This window comes from Poecilia reticulata, chromosome 7, assembly GCF_904066995.2.
Source record: "Poecilia reticulata chromosome 7, P_reticulata-male-v2, whole genome shotgun sequence".
Taxonomy (NCBI): domain Eukaryota; kingdom Metazoa; phylum Chordata; class Actinopteri; order Cyprinodontiformes; family Poeciliidae; genus Poecilia; species Poecilia reticulata.
In genome coordinates this window covers 24,407,968-24,422,317 of record NC_088836.1, presented here as the reverse complement: position 1 = coordinate 24,422,317, position 14,350 = coordinate 24,407,968, and the positions used below count along the sequence as shown (strand labels likewise).

General features: G+C 40.8%; 2 protein-coding genes across 4 annotated transcripts in view; one reads left to right on the top strand and one right to left on the bottom strand.

The window, feature by feature from the left end:
* Positions 1–10,639, top strand: part of bltp3a (bridge-like lipid transfer protein family member 3A) — a 19,581-nt gene extending 8,942 nt beyond the window's left edge. For both annotated transcript variants that reach the window (XM_017305768.2, XM_008414215.3), the window contains exons 10-21: positions 350–514; positions 785–930; positions 1,815–1,956; positions 2,826–3,019; positions 3,604–4,808; positions 5,364–5,536; positions 5,619–5,758; positions 6,215–6,365; positions 6,922–7,187; positions 7,280–7,388; positions 7,507–7,598; positions 7,837–10,639. In XM_017305768.2, the coding sequence (XP_017161257.1) occupies positions 350–514; positions 785–930; positions 1,815–1,956; positions 2,826–3,019; positions 3,604–4,808; positions 5,364–5,536; positions 5,619–5,758; positions 6,215–6,365; positions 6,922–7,187; positions 7,280–7,388; positions 7,507–7,598; positions 7,837–7,953 (2,900 nt within the window). In that variant the 3' untranslated portion in view covers positions 7,954–10,639. The remainder of the gene's footprint in view (positions 1–349; positions 515–784; positions 931–1,814; positions 1,957–2,825; positions 3,020–3,603; positions 4,809–5,363; positions 5,537–5,618; positions 5,759–6,214; positions 6,366–6,921; positions 7,188–7,279; positions 7,389–7,506; positions 7,599–7,836) is intronic.
* taf11 (TAF11 RNA polymerase II, TATA box binding protein (TBP)-associated factor) lies at positions 10,636–14,217 on the bottom strand. 2 transcript variants are annotated; one of them, XM_008414217.2, is made up of 6 exons: positions 13,999–14,217; positions 13,663–13,874; positions 11,952–12,085; positions 11,766–11,853; positions 11,585–11,681; positions 10,636–11,484 (listed from the first exon to the last, which is right to left on the bottom strand). In XM_008414217.2, the coding sequence occupies exons 2-6, from the start codon at positions 13,828–13,830 to the stop codon at positions 11,354–11,356; spliced, it is 618 nt and encodes a 205-aa protein (XP_008412439.1). In that variant the 5' UTR covers positions 13,831–13,874; positions 13,999–14,217; the 3' UTR covers positions 10,636–11,353. The 2 variants fall into 2 exon arrangements, with proteins under 2 accessions (XP_008412439.1, XP_017161258.1); XM_017305769.2 differs by having other exon boundaries at positions 13,663–13,869.
* Between the last annotated feature and the right edge of the window lie 133 nt (positions 14,218–14,350).

Here is a 14,350-nt window from a genome sequence, read left to right as displayed (position 1 = left end):
CACCTTGCACTAACTGACTTCAAGATTGGTCTTTCTACAAAAACGATTAAGTCAAATCAGAGGCCCTCTCTCTGACCACTGGAAGGCGGTGTGAACTGGAAACATTAACGTTAAAGCTTAGGGAGGCCTGGCGACCTGTTCATGGTGTAGTGCTCCTCCACCGAGTGACTGCTGGAGATGGGCAGCAGTCATCCCCCAAATCCGTCCATCCTTTACCCCCTCCTAACCCTTGGTATTTATCTAAGCTCCGTAGGATATTTGTGTCCAAGCAGGCACAACTGTCTGTTTGAGTTTCGAATGATGGCTGAATCACATCTCCTCCTGGCTGTTGATTTTTTTTTTTGCTCAGCTGATGGGTGCCGACACTGGGAACGCTACAGCGGAGCCATGGAGGCGCAGGCTCAGTGGGCGGGAAAACTGCTGCAGGAATACCAGAGAAGAGCCGAGGCCTGCGGTTTTCCAGGGCCGTACTCTGAGGGGCCGGCCAAAGATTCTCCTGCAAAGACTGCCAAGGGTAAAACTTCAAAACGATTCCAAATATATTTTCTTTTTATATGTAATAAATGCAAAAAACAAATAAATTTGAGGAATGGTACAAGTGCCAATAGTTTTTTCAGGAAATGTGTCTTTCAGGACCTATTTTTGGTAGGTTTTGACTATTTTACATCATTTCATCAAATAATCATAATCATTTCAACTAAAGTTGGTATTATAACAGCTTTTAAGCTCACTTCAACTCATCATATCCCCAAATACATCTCTCCTTCTCATCTGCAAACTTTAGATGGACAGACTAGCCCCAAGGCGAACCCATCTGACAAAGAGCAGGCGGCCAGCAGGAACTCAATAACGGCTTCGTTAAATTCAATCCTGAAGAGGCTGCGATCTAGCTGCGTGGTGATCAGGATGGATGATGTGGACATTCACCAGGCAAGTTTTTATCTCAAACTGACTCCATGTACATTGCATGCAGGCGTTTAATGGAGTCAGAAACCTCTGTAGGTGGAGTAAAACAGTTGGACACACCCTGATGTTTATGCCAGCTTCATAAAATGAATCAACGCTAGAGTAACATTTGTGCTTAAGCATTTTTTTTTCTCTTCAAATGACTGAGATGAGTTAAAAAGTTGCTTTTTTTTCCAGGGGAAGAAAGTTGTACTAGTCGTTGCCTTTCCAGTCTGTTTCCTACCAGCGGTGTGCTCATCACTTGCAGAATATAAGCTTTGCTCAATCAGCAGCTTTCAAGGCTTTTAGCTGACAGTGTGCACACATAGAGCAAAACTCCCCTTAGAGCAGCATCACACTGTCTTACCGGTGAACTTTGCAATTCAATGGAAAATCAGCGAAAACACTCAGGGGAGCTTAAAGGACAGCATGGCAGTTGTTTTCATTTCCTTTATTATTAACTGCATCACTAGAAAGTGACTCTGAAAAATACCCTCTTTTGGTTGCCGTGGCACCTGTAACTTGACGAAACCCCTGAAGACCACGATAAATAACGTAGTCTGCCCGCTTCTGCATTTTCAGCCGTGACTCCATCATGAATGAGAATGTCAAAGGTAATTTTGGTTGCAAGAATGTTTTGGTTCCCCGTCTGATAAAAGCAAGAGATACCCGGGGGTATGGGGGAAGTCTGAATGCCTGGTTCCCACCTTTTCTTTTTAGTTTCTAAAAGGAACTCTTAGATTTTCACTCTTGTTTTCTGCTTTTATTCACTAATTGAATGATTTCTCATTTCTGCTCTGTGATCTATGAGCAAATAAATTCCAGTTTAAAAGATACGTCAGTTAACAAGTTAATCATCGTTCACTTAGGTGTCTACAAGGGGCCGTCACAACAAGAAGACTCATTCTTTAATATCCTGCAACCGGAAAGCTCTGCGTCTGCCAGATAACGTCCCAGCAGTTCATCTGCAGTTCACAGAGTATTACTTCCCTGACAACTCCAATTTACCAGGTACCTGCATGGCCCCTCTTCACTTTACATTGATATTTTACTGCATTTACTGATTAAAATTAACTGATCTCAGTAAAATTTGCAGAAAAATTATTTGTGCTCTTTTGTTATTTGATTTGCATTTTGATAAACCTTTTGATTTGTAATCTCAATCGTTTTTTTTATCATCAGGTAAATTCTGACCCCATCATTATAAGGTTTCTGAAGATCATTAAAAAGCTTAGTCTCACTTTAGGCCTCAGTAGACTTCAATACAATTATATTACGATACTCTTAAATTACATATCCTCAAAAACTGATTAAAAAGAGAAAATGAAAACTTGTTTTTAAAGACTGAACTACAAATACTGAAGAAGTTGCAGTTTTTGGCAAGTACAGGTTGTGTTGCACATGTGATAACAATCGGCTGTGATATCTGTATCCACGGATTAAGAAGTAAACTTGGGGGGGGGAACCCAACCATTCCTACTTTTATTTCAAAACCTCAGGGGAGAATGTGTCCTGGTCTGGTGAAACTAAATGAACTTTTTGCCACGATTCCAAAATTTAACAACTCCATGGTGGTGGTGAAACATGGTGGTTAGAGCATCATGATCTGGTTTTGTTTTCGTCTGACGGAACAGGGGTTTTAGTCACAGTGAGCGAAATTGTACGTTATCGCAGCTATTTTTAAAAAATTTTCTGTTTTTGTCACTAGGTATGTTTTTCTTTTAAATTGTCTAGGAGGTGGGAGAAGTCTTGGCGGGTTTTTCTTTCCATCATAAAAACCTGGCAATTTAATAGGGATGTGTAAACCTTTGCCAGCCAGTATGTTCTTACTTTGTTGTCTCTTACCAGAATGTTTCCTATATTTTATTTTTTCCTCCCAGTCCCCACTTCAAATCTGTATGTCCAGTTGAACAGCCTGCAACTGTGTGTGGATGCCGCCAGCTTGCTGTGGATCAATCTGTTCTCCAGGGGTCTTCTACAGACCCTGGACCAGGTCAAAGCATTCTACCATTTGCAAGACAGTAAAAAGGCTGAAGAGCACGTGGACATCCGCGTGGACGCAGCTCACCTTAAGGTAGACGCTTCACGTTTTCAGGATTTGTACGGGTGCTTGATATTCAAACGGCGTCGTTTTGTAATGAAGTTCAATTTGACGTCTGATTTGTAAAGTGTTATTTACAGCTGAAACCACATATTTAAAAAGACACATTCACATTTTCTTTTCTCACTGTCTGGAGTTAAACCCGACCAAGCTTTTCTTGTTTTAGGTTAATTAGAATTGCCAAAATTATTTCTATTTCCTAAATGCCAGAAAACTGTGCAGGAACATTTTTCAAAACGTAGCTTTCTGTTATATTTCAGTTTGTCTTTTCCCTGCTGTAGAATGTAGAATTTAGTATACTAATAACATTAAAAAAATAATGTCATAAAATAGTGAATTGAAACTGTCTTTAGTTCATTTGCACTGTATTTTCTCCAAAGTGTGGCGATGGAGAAGTTAGAAAATTTACCTTAAAAATGCTTGAATTTTACTGTGGAAAAAAAGTGAACAATCCCTTCATTTTACTGTTTTTTATAGGGTTTTGCCTTCTTTGTTACTCGACTTACTTCAATCTGTCTAAAAATTTAAAGCTGTGAATGTTTTTCATCTTTTCATAGCTGATTATTCCTCTGGATTCCTCAATCCTGGATCATCCCGAACGCCCACAGTCGCTCTCCGTTATTGTCCCCCAGATGGTTTTCAGCAACACTCGCAACTGCCCTCATGGCTCCTCCGCTGACCTCAGCAGCACGTGTGAAAAATTTACCAGCTGCCCTTTCTTCCAGTCGACGCCGCCTTGTCCTTACCCCAGAGAACCGAGTGCCTTCCACCCCGTTCCTTTCACTTTTCTTCGGCACGCTCAAGAAACCGAGCCGCAGCCTCTGGACAGGAAGCAGCTGCGATCCCAGGATATCTGGTCTCTCAGTCTGTCCCGCGTTACGCTGGGTTTCGACGGAGCTCGGCGATTCCCCAAAGGCAAAACCCAACCGTTTGTTGAGCCGTTCGCCATGTCGGTGTGGATGTGCCAGCCGTCTGCCTTTAAGAGTGAATCGTGGTCTTCCCCCTCCGGTCCTCAGCAGGATGATGCCTCCTTTGCTTCTATCCACTTCCTGGCACACACCATCACCCCACTAAAGGTGTGGCTCAATCACTACCAGTACGTTGCCCTGCTGAGGATGAAGGATGCCATGGTTCGACTGGGGGCAGAGTTGAGCCGAGATCATCTGCAAGGTGATAGACAAACTCCCAGCCGGAAATCCACACCACCCACGGTTTGTCTTGCTCTTCTGGTGGACGCAGTGGAAGTGGGTCTGCTGTTGCCCCCCGCCACCGCCGCCCCAGAGGAAGAGCTTCCCCAGACTCCAGAAACGGACAGCCCCAGCATGACAGACTCCGACATTTCCCCGACTCATCACCCCGACGACAGCATCCTGGAGGACAGTGGTTTGGAAAACGGCATCTCCTCCGTCAGTGCAGCCGTGGTCGATCAGGAAGACCAAGATGGCGTGGTGGAGCAGGCTTATGAGGCCGTAGAGGAGGAGCAGGTGGATGCGGAGGAGAACGGACTGGCGACGGAGGAGGAGACGCCCGGTCTCTCGCCTCCTCTCTCATGCGGACCCTCCCCAGTGATTTCTCGCGAGTCGTCCACCTTCAGCCTGGAGGGGGAGCTGACGAGTGCAATCAGCGTCACCAAGGACGCCACCAAAGACGCCATCAGTGCCTCGCTGGATCTAACCAAAGGGGCTTTCTCCATAACGAAAGACGCCTTCAGCATGCTGAGCCGAGGCTCAGGCATGAGTAAACTGTTCAGTGCTCAGCCCAGGTGAGTCCTGTTGTTTTATTGAAACTCACAGTGTCTTCCACGAGCATTTATACCCCGTGAATATTTCACATGGATAGTCATAGCCGCTAACTTTACAGTATTTTATCGGAAATGTTTTTGTTAGAAATTTTGCAATAAATATGAAGCAAGAAGGATTGTTCAAGGTTTTCAAATAATTTGTTTCACAAATCAAATTCTTGGAAGCATGTTGCACATTTTGACTTCAGACTTACCAGCTGTGCGTCTCTAAGGGTTTGTGTTTATCTGCATGTGCAGGGAAATGTTGGCCCTTTCCTCTTTTAAAATATCTTAAGTTCAGTCAGATTTGATGGAGAGTTTCTTTAATCTGCATTTTTGGATTCTCAGTTGGATTTTGGTCTGCAGATCAACCGACAAAAATAGTAAATAAAATGGAAATAAAAAAAAAAAACACATCACTGAAAGCACAAATAAAATGGATTATGATGTCAATGTAAACAATGTTCTTCAAAAGATATTTAGCATTGGAATGGAAATTTCTGATCTCAGTTTAATTTATCATGCGTGTGTTCTCAGGGAACTGAATCCGCGTTCAGAAGAGTCCTCCTCTAATCTGCACCACCAATCCTTGAAGCATTCGCACTCCCAGCAGTCCTTTGACAGCGCCATCTTGGACGGCAGCCTCCCTGATGAAAATCTGTCTATCGATAGTGATTTCAGTGACAATTTTGTTGTTCTCATGGACTCGGGTATTAATGCCACCAGGTTTCCTGATCATTTTACCCGAGTGATACGCAGGACGTCTGGTTTACGGTTGCGTTGTGTTTCCAGAATCCGGTGTGGAGTCTTTGCGGCCGAACAACACACCTGCAGGAAGCCGTGGAAGCCCCGCCCCGGGGACGGAGGGGGGATCATCAGCTGATCTCAGCAGTTCTCTCTCTCAAAGCACTGATGACGTCTCTCAGGACTTGGTGAGTTACTGTCACCACTTAGAAACATGTTGATCGTTCCACAAAGAATGCGTGGCTAACATAACTTGCCACTTGAGCTCTGCGTGTGTATATACTCTCTCTTTCTTCACGCACACATGAACTGGTGATATTAAGGCCTTCCACAAGGTTGATTGGATGCTTTTGGCAATATAGTGTGTTTGAGCTTTTCTACATAATTTTGATTTTGTGAAAATCCTCAAAAGGAAATCTAACTTGTGTGTCCAGTTTGTAAGAACTGCTGAAGTTGTCTTTGCATACTGGAAAATCGAATAGTTCAAATAAGTTGTTTTTGCAAAATTACAATATTTATGACGTCAATGCTCAGGCTGAGTTATGTGACGTTTTCACAGGCACTGCACTTCAAAATTATGAAAAAGAATAATCAAATCTAAATGTTTAAGAGCATAATATGACTTCTAATGAGGTGAATGACAGTCCTCAGTGTTGCTTCTGATCCTGAGTGGGACAGCGTGTACCATGGAGGTACAGGGAGAAGACCAAGTAGTTGCTGTCCAAGCACAGAATTTAACCCCAGTGCAGCTGGGAAACGTCCGACAATCAGACATCCTGGCTGGTCTCGTACAAGGTAACCTGATTATCATGGCTTTCCTCCAAATGATGCCTGAAATGTGTCATTTAAATGTTAAAAAAAGACTTTCTTTTAAGCTGCCTCCTAATACCTTTATGTTTGAACCTGGAAACAAAAACCCTGTGAAAAGATCAACCTTATTCTTTTCTTATGCATTTTATTTTTATTATTATTATTATTATTATTATTATTATTATTATTATTATTATTATTATTATTATTATTATTATTATTATTTCTCTGTTTGCTAATATTCTATAAGTAATTTCAATAGTTTGTGAGTCTTCAAAGATTAATTGATATGTGTGTCACAACAGGCTTAATATCAGGCCACATTTGGATTTAAATTATGCTACGAGTGTTAAAGATAACTGATAAGACATTTGGATTTTCTCCTATTTTAGCGTTTTTTTTCTTGTCAAAAAAAAGTGCATGATCTCATGCAGCGTTACGGTGAAGAGGATCCAGCTAACCTTGAATAAACTAGAATTTTGCTCATGTTTTCCTGTATAAATAGGCTATAGCTAAATTATCCTCATCTTTGTTTGTGCAGCTGCAGGTGAATCGTCTCAGAGGCAGGACAGGCAGGGTTGCAGGAACTCTCCGGCGCTCTTGTTGCGGGCGGAAACGGGCCCGTCTGCGGCTCAGCGCTCTGCTCTGGATGAGTCTCTGGGCTTTCTGGATGTGAGACTTCAGGACTGCCAGGCAGAGTTTCTAGCCTCGACAGTAACCAGCATCGGCCCTTTCCTTGAAGACGAGTTCAGTGTAGACGGTCAACCAATAAGATTACACTTGTCCAACGTCACTGTAATATTGAAGGTAAGTCGATGATCCTGATCTACACATTTTTATTCCTCAAAAGAAACATCACAACTTTTTGTGTCCAGTGATTTAAGATATGTTTTCTTTAGGACGACGGTCCCAGGATCTACCCCACCGCTCCCCAACCTGTCCCTGCCAAATTCATTATAGATCAGCTGCTGCTCCAGCGAAGCGACGATGGGATTATGAGAATCAAAGGTGAAGAAAACAGCAGAGGTTTAGTAAATAATGAATCTAAAACGCACAGAGAACACAATCTGCATCTGCAGTCACACCTTCACAGAAAAATGAATAGAAAATCTCTTTCTAATTTCAGCTGAGGGTGCAAACACTAAACCCTTAGCAGGTGTTCCTGCTGCCGGGTTTGACACTTTTAATGGCGCCGACTCTGTCCAACAGCAAATGAAGGTGAGGAGTAAAAAACTAAAGTTTTTAATGGTTTACTAGAGAAAAATTGGGGGGAAAAAAGCTCTTATTGATTTCATCTCAATAAATTTTATTTTACATTTGAGAAAGTTTGTGTGATAATGTGGAAGTCATTATTAATGGTTTTATTATCACACCTGTTGCATTTAAATCCACATATTGTGCAGCTTTGTGTCAAAATACCAGCTATTATTTAACTAGAATAATGTTGCTTTTGCAGAGTCGAACACTGGAGAGCCAACTCTGGGACACTCAGGCTGCCCTCACACAGGCCCTCACTGAAAGAGAGCGCCTCCTCCTGGAAGTAAGGAAGTACGACCCCACCTTTACGCTCTGATCCTCTGCAGACGCTGACCTCTAACCTCTGGGGCTGCTGCAGAACGGCGACTGGATGTCTCAGACTTGATGCTGAGAATAGAGCAGAGCTCAATTAAATCACCTCTAAAGATAAATCCAGGAAACCGGGGCGGTGGATCCAAACCGTGGCTTCATATCACCTCCAGCTGGCTCACACAGTCCAGGAGATTACAAACAAAAAACCCCTGTAGCTGTTACTAGAAAACCAGGGCCTGTTGAGTTCATTTTAGGTACACAATGGTTCTTTTTTATTACTGGCAGTTTAGATATTCTTTCCTGATACGCTTAATAGATTTGCTCTGGTTTTTATCTCAAACAAATCAGGGTGGCGGGAAGTCATCGTGTGGTTTTAGTGTGAAACAAAGCATGCAACATGATCAAGCTTTAAATTTTTCCACTTATTATCGTGTGTTATGGAATTGTTGCACAGACACTGCCAGACAGCTGCTAGGCCATCAGTCCCTTCTCTTACACTGCATGCTTAATTAGCATTGCTAATTCAATAATAAAAAAAAATGTAGCACTTCTTTTTTTTATTAACAGTTTTAGTGCTGGAGTTGTGTCGTTAACTTTTGTTTTTTGTAAAATAGAAAAAAAACATGCTTCATTTTGTTTTGAAGTGTCAATTTAAACAGTTTTGTGAAAGGTAGGTGAAAAAAAAGCACTTTATTTATAAAGCAAGCTTCCACTTCTTTCATGGGAAGTTTAAAGCATGTCAGTTTCCACCTTTTTCTCGGTGCATCACCAGGTGGGAAAGGTACACACTCATATCAAGCTCTCTCTGGTCTCACGGAGCAGGTTGGATTATTTCCCAGTGTTTTTATTTTATTTAAAGTATTTCTTTTATACGGTACTGTGATGACTAATGTCCTCTGAGGGTGAACATCTACTGAAGACAGCATGCCTTCCAGAATGTCCCTTCCTCACATTTGGAGAAAATTGTTCTCAGAGTTTAATCATCTGCTCTGGAGAGGTTTGTGATTGTGTCTCCTGAACATAACTTTGTAGCTTTCCAGGAAACAACTGATGAAACGTGCTATGTTGGTGGACTTAGATGTCTTTGTGTTATTTTACTTGACTATATTTATTTTTCATTTTTTAGTGTTTTTTTTTTGTCTTATTTTAAAACAATATTTTAATAAGTGGTACTGATGACGTGAAAGATTAAATAACTGGAGTAGTCGCTCTTTTGATCTGGATTTGTTGCCAATATTATTTCCTGCAGAAAATCTTGTACAAGAATGAATTTGAAAGTGGATAGATTTAGGAAAAAGAAGCCAACATTTGCTGTTTTGTTGAATCAAGGATTTTGTTTTGGTAAAAGTCCTATTTTTTTTAATCTTTTGGCTCTAATTTGTAGTTGTGCAAGGGTACCTGGGAGACCTCTGGTGGCAGAAACGTGTCACTGCAGTTTCCGTTTCAAATATTTTAGCCAAGTTACAATGCAAGTTGCATATCTCCACACAATAGAATATTATTTAAAACTTTATTTCAGCAATCCACTTTAGAAAGTGGAAAAAACATCTAAAGAGAGAGAAGAACCAAATTCTCCAAATGTCTTAATAGACAGCTGCTCTGTTTTTGAGTTTGATTAAAAACCCAAAGTAAGACTGACACAATTTAAATTGAAGCAGCTTGGATTCCAAATGACATAGAAAAAAGTATTTTCATCTGAAAAAAGAACCTTGGATCAGTCGTACGATAATATTTCTGTATCATCAAAATCAACAGAAACACTCATATGTCTTTCTCTTGATATATCTATGACTTTCAGTTTTTGAACAGTTACTGAAATAAAGGAACTTTTCAATGATATTTTAAGATTCAGCAGTACAGCAGACAGATCTGATTCTCTAAAGACTAAACAATTGGAAGACACTAGTTTTACATGAAACCCGTCAAAGAAAGGAAATGCTACATTATTTTTAGTGTAGATTTTTTGAGATGGCGTTGTATTCTACACTCAGCTGCATGCAGACTCCAGAATAATCCTCAATATATTGGTGTACTAAAGCAGATATACTGCCCGTTTACCTCAATACACGTGATCTTTTTTATTACCGTTTGCCGTTTTAGTTTCTGCATGGCCTTAATGGACAAAGATGTTCTATGCTGGATGCAACATGTAGCTTTGAAGTTTCCTGTAGTTCCGCTGTGAAACCTTAGTATTAAGTAGCATCTCAGTTTTAATGAAAAACTTGAGCTTTTGAGTCAAATTCCCACTAAAACTTTTACACTAGACTTCCTTTGCAGTCCACAATAGGCCAGTGGTTTCCATGACAATGTAACTCATTGTGCCATGCAAAGAGGAGAAGCAGAAAAGCAGAGTTTCAAGGCGTTTTCTCAACCCGGGATGCATGTGCTGAAGTGATTTGATTTTTTTTTTTTTTTGCGAAGTTTATGCCTTGTGAATTACTTGCACTGGTGAAGTCAATTCACGGGAACTCGCACTCGTTTCGATGTGAATCACTTCAAAAAGAATGCATACGAGTCATTGTGGAAATGTTTAAAGTGGTGCAGAAAAACTGGACAGTATGGTTTTTGTCGTTTGTGTAAAAGTACAATGACTTTATGGTACTCATCACTCCATCAATGACTAATGTAAAACTGGTTCTGTGAACCAATGAGAGAATGTTGATGAGACGAAATAAATTACTGAAAACATTTTTGATGTGAATTTATTGTCTTTTCTCACAGTACCTGCTGCTCTCACGTACAGGCGTGTTTCAATTCAGCTTTATGTTGCAACCAAAATCTAACCATAAGCAAAAACATGGACAATTAACACTGTACATCATCCTGAACTCACAACCCTCAGTGAAACATGGTGGTGGCAGTATCATGCTATGGGTACACTTGCACCAAGGCCTCATCTAAAAATGTAAAGACAGGAGGACTGGAGTCTCCCGGTTAAGATCAAAGCATATTCTTGTTAAAGAAAGGCCTAGTCAAAGTCCATACTTCAAACGTATGCACACTTCCAACTTTGTTTAAAAAAAAAAATCATTTTATTTTCATTTGACAATTACCTTGTATGTGTTACTGTCACAAATTAATAAAATTATAAATATGACTCAATTTCAGTTTGTACTTTGTAACATGACAATGCAAAAAAGTTCAAGGGCTGCAAATACATTTGCCGGCGGCTGAACTTACCACCCACATATTAACCAAAGAGTAGTAAAAAGAAAAAGATATAAAACTTATATTTACATGTTTCAACAAGTATTTAACTTAATACATAGAGCCTTCCAGCAATGTACCTTTACAGACACTGAGCTCCATCAATAATTGTGAGCAGCCTCTGGATGAATCAGAGGTTTTCCCACAACGGTTTTAAATATCACCAACGTCCTCGTTCATCCCACAGCTCGAGTGGCTCAGTGAAACAGGATGTGCTTGTGTTTGGAGTTGGGAATCTGATCTCGACTCTTCAGCCTCCTAACTGCTTCCCTCAGGTGTTTAGGCTGAAGTGGTGGCGTGTCTCCCCACTTCTCACAAACATCCAGAGCTGGAAAAGAAAAATAACATTGATAACTACATAATAGTCTGTTAAAAAAAAAAAAAAAACATTGTGTGATTTAGGATTGTTTTGTAAACCATCCACTCACCTTCCTCAACAATCTCCCCGACAAAAACCTTGGCGATACCAGACATGGCGATAACCACATTCTGGGAAACTGACGACCCGGTTATGGACTGGATCAGCTGAAATGTGCAGATCATAAAGCCGCCATAAGAACCTCCGGTTTGTAGTTTTGAAATAAATGTCAGTTTTAATAACCAGCTCACCCTCTTAATAGCAGCCTTAGGGAAAGCGGAACGTCTGTACATCTCATAGCGATTGAGCTGCTCTTCAGAAAACGATGACACCAAAACCCTAAATAATGCAAGAGGGAAAGAGGGCAAAGATGGATCAAAAAGGACACTTTTGGAGAAGTTTGTAAAAAGAGAAGTGGTCTTCCGTGACAGCCTTACTGCATCTTTTGTATTTCATCCTCGTCGACCTTGTGGCGCTTCTCTTTTTTCTTTTCTGGCTCCACCTTGGGTCGCTTAGAGGAAGGCTGACCGGAGGTTCCCTCTTCCTCGTCGTCTGCCGCCGCTTCAGTTTCCTTCAGAGTGCAACAAAAAACATGCTGGGTGAAAATACATCGAGACTCCCTTAGTGAAATCAGATAGTTGATATATCAACAATGGTATTAAATAATATTTTCTGTATATTGTAATCCAAATTTCTGCATTTTACTTTTAAAAACCATTTTCACTGCAATGCAGGCACTTAACTCTTATTTATGGTTAACTCAAAATATTCAAAACAGAACAAATTTTGTTAGTTTAGTTTGGTGTTGTCATGAAGTCAATTTCTCCAAAGTCATCTATGTGAACTTCTATAACCCTTGGGTTTAATCTCAAGTGATATTTGTAACAACTTCCTTTTTTCATAAAGTTAGCTCGGTCAGATCATTTATTTCACCCTCTCCATATGGCCGCTCTGTCTCTGTAACCCGCTCGGCTGTCCTCAGCCAGTCTGAGCCTGTCTCACTTAACATGTTTACAGAAGTGAACACATCATATGAAACCCTCAGGTTCCCCATCCTGATGAGGAGCCCTGCACGTCTTTTTAAAGAAGTTTCAGACCGTCAAGTTTTTATTGTCACATACGGCAGATGCTTTTATTAAACAAGCAGTAGTGAATCCACTTACAGAAAAAAAACAAAAACATATTGACCCCCCAGTTCTGTAGGAACATCAGACCAATATCAAACATGTTGATATTGTGTGGTGAGTTGTTAAATTTTGCATACGTACGTCATCATGACACTTTTCTTAATCCTGCCTACATTTTATGGTTGGTAAATTTCTATCAAAATTCTATCAGGGGCTGCATAGTGGCACAGTTGGTAGAGCTGTGGCCTTGCAGCAAGAAGGTTCTGGGTTCGATTCCCGGCCCTGATCTTTCTGCATGGAGTTTGCATGTTCTCCCTGTGCATGCGTGGGTCTTCTCCGGGTACTCCGGTTTCCTCCCACAGTCCAAAAACATGACTGTCAGGTTAATTGGCCTCTCCACATTGCCCCTAGGTGTGAGTGTGTGTGCCTGGTTGTTTAGTGTCTCTGTGTTGCCCTGCGACAGACTGGCGACCTGTCCAGGGTGACCCCGCCTCTCGCCCGGAAGGTTAGCTGGAGATGGGCACCAGCACCTCCCGACCCCACTAAGAGACAAGGGTGTAAAGAAAATGGATGGAAATGTCTATCAAATAATTACTGGGGTAGTATTTGTTCTTTTTTGCGTCGTATTTTGTTTCGTGTATCAACCAATCACAGTCAAATTTGTTGATCTACTTCAAGAAGATTCAAGAAGTAAAAGCTAACAGGCCATATTTTATTTTTTAAGTGTCATTTGTATGATATTTGTTGGACCCCATTTGTAAACACAAGGGTTAAAACAATTATTAGCATTAAACTTTGTCGGCATAAATCTCATATGATTCTCAGATACAAGTGGCAGATATATATTTATCATTTGACTTTTATGTGGGATTCGACATAAACCTCTCAATTCATCTCTGCACCTTTTCTGTCAGGGATCTCATTGAAATCACCACTTTGGTTCATCACTATGTAAAGTATATTTTACTGCTACTTGGCTTGTTGACGTTTTAGAAACTTTTGAAAAAGTTAATTAACTTACAGTCTTCAAATCTTTGAGATGATCCTGCGTAGACGGCTCTTTGTCATCTGCAGACATCTCTGCAGAAGTCTCCGCAGCGGGCTCATGTTCTGTCTTCGGGTTCTCCTCGTTGATAAAGCCCTCTTTTTCAAGTGAACCTTCTGTTTTTATCCGTGCAGGGTCCGCCATAACTCCTCAGATTCTTCCAACACAGCTGCCCTTTACAGCCTACACTGATACAGAGGAGGCAAAGCACTGATAAAATGAACCTGTAGCTTTTTTTTATTTAAGATAAAAACGCCCAAACAGAACTTGGTCTGGGGAACATTTGCTTAAAAAGCTAGTAAATAAGCTAACCGTTAGCTGTCGAGCACACGGTGTCGTAAGATAGCTGATGCTGGTAACACTTGACTAAAGAAAAACGCTGCTTTGATGCAGAAGAACACAATGTGTTAAATCAGTTGTGAAATAACGACCACATTAAAAGTAACAAACTGTAGCAAGATTGTGCAAGTTCTCAGCTACCGCCTGCTAATGCTCTTCCTCTTAGCTTTATTTTCAGTGAAATGGTGTTTATGAACTACGCACTGGGTGCATTACCACCACCACGCGGATTGGAGTGTCACTCTTTCTTTCTCCGTTAACGAAAGAAATAAAATATTGGGGGTATTTGTGTGTAGAAACACGTTTTGCTTTTGGATTTCAAAAA

Excerpts from the sequence above, each read along its gene's own strand:
- taf11 (XM_008414217.2), bottom strand. The coding sequence starts at position 13,830 with ATGGCGGACCCTGCACGGATAAAAACAGAAGGTTCACTTGAAAAAGAG. Across the intron at positions 12,086-13,662 it reads ATCTCAAAGATTTGAAGACT|GAAACTGAAGCGGCGGCAGA; the intron begins GTAAGTTAATTA and ends TGCACTCTGAAG. Across the intron at positions 11,854-11,951 it reads GATGAAATACAAAAGATGCA|GGTTTTGGTGTCATCGTTTT; the intron begins GTAAGGCTGTCA and ends TGCATTATTTAG.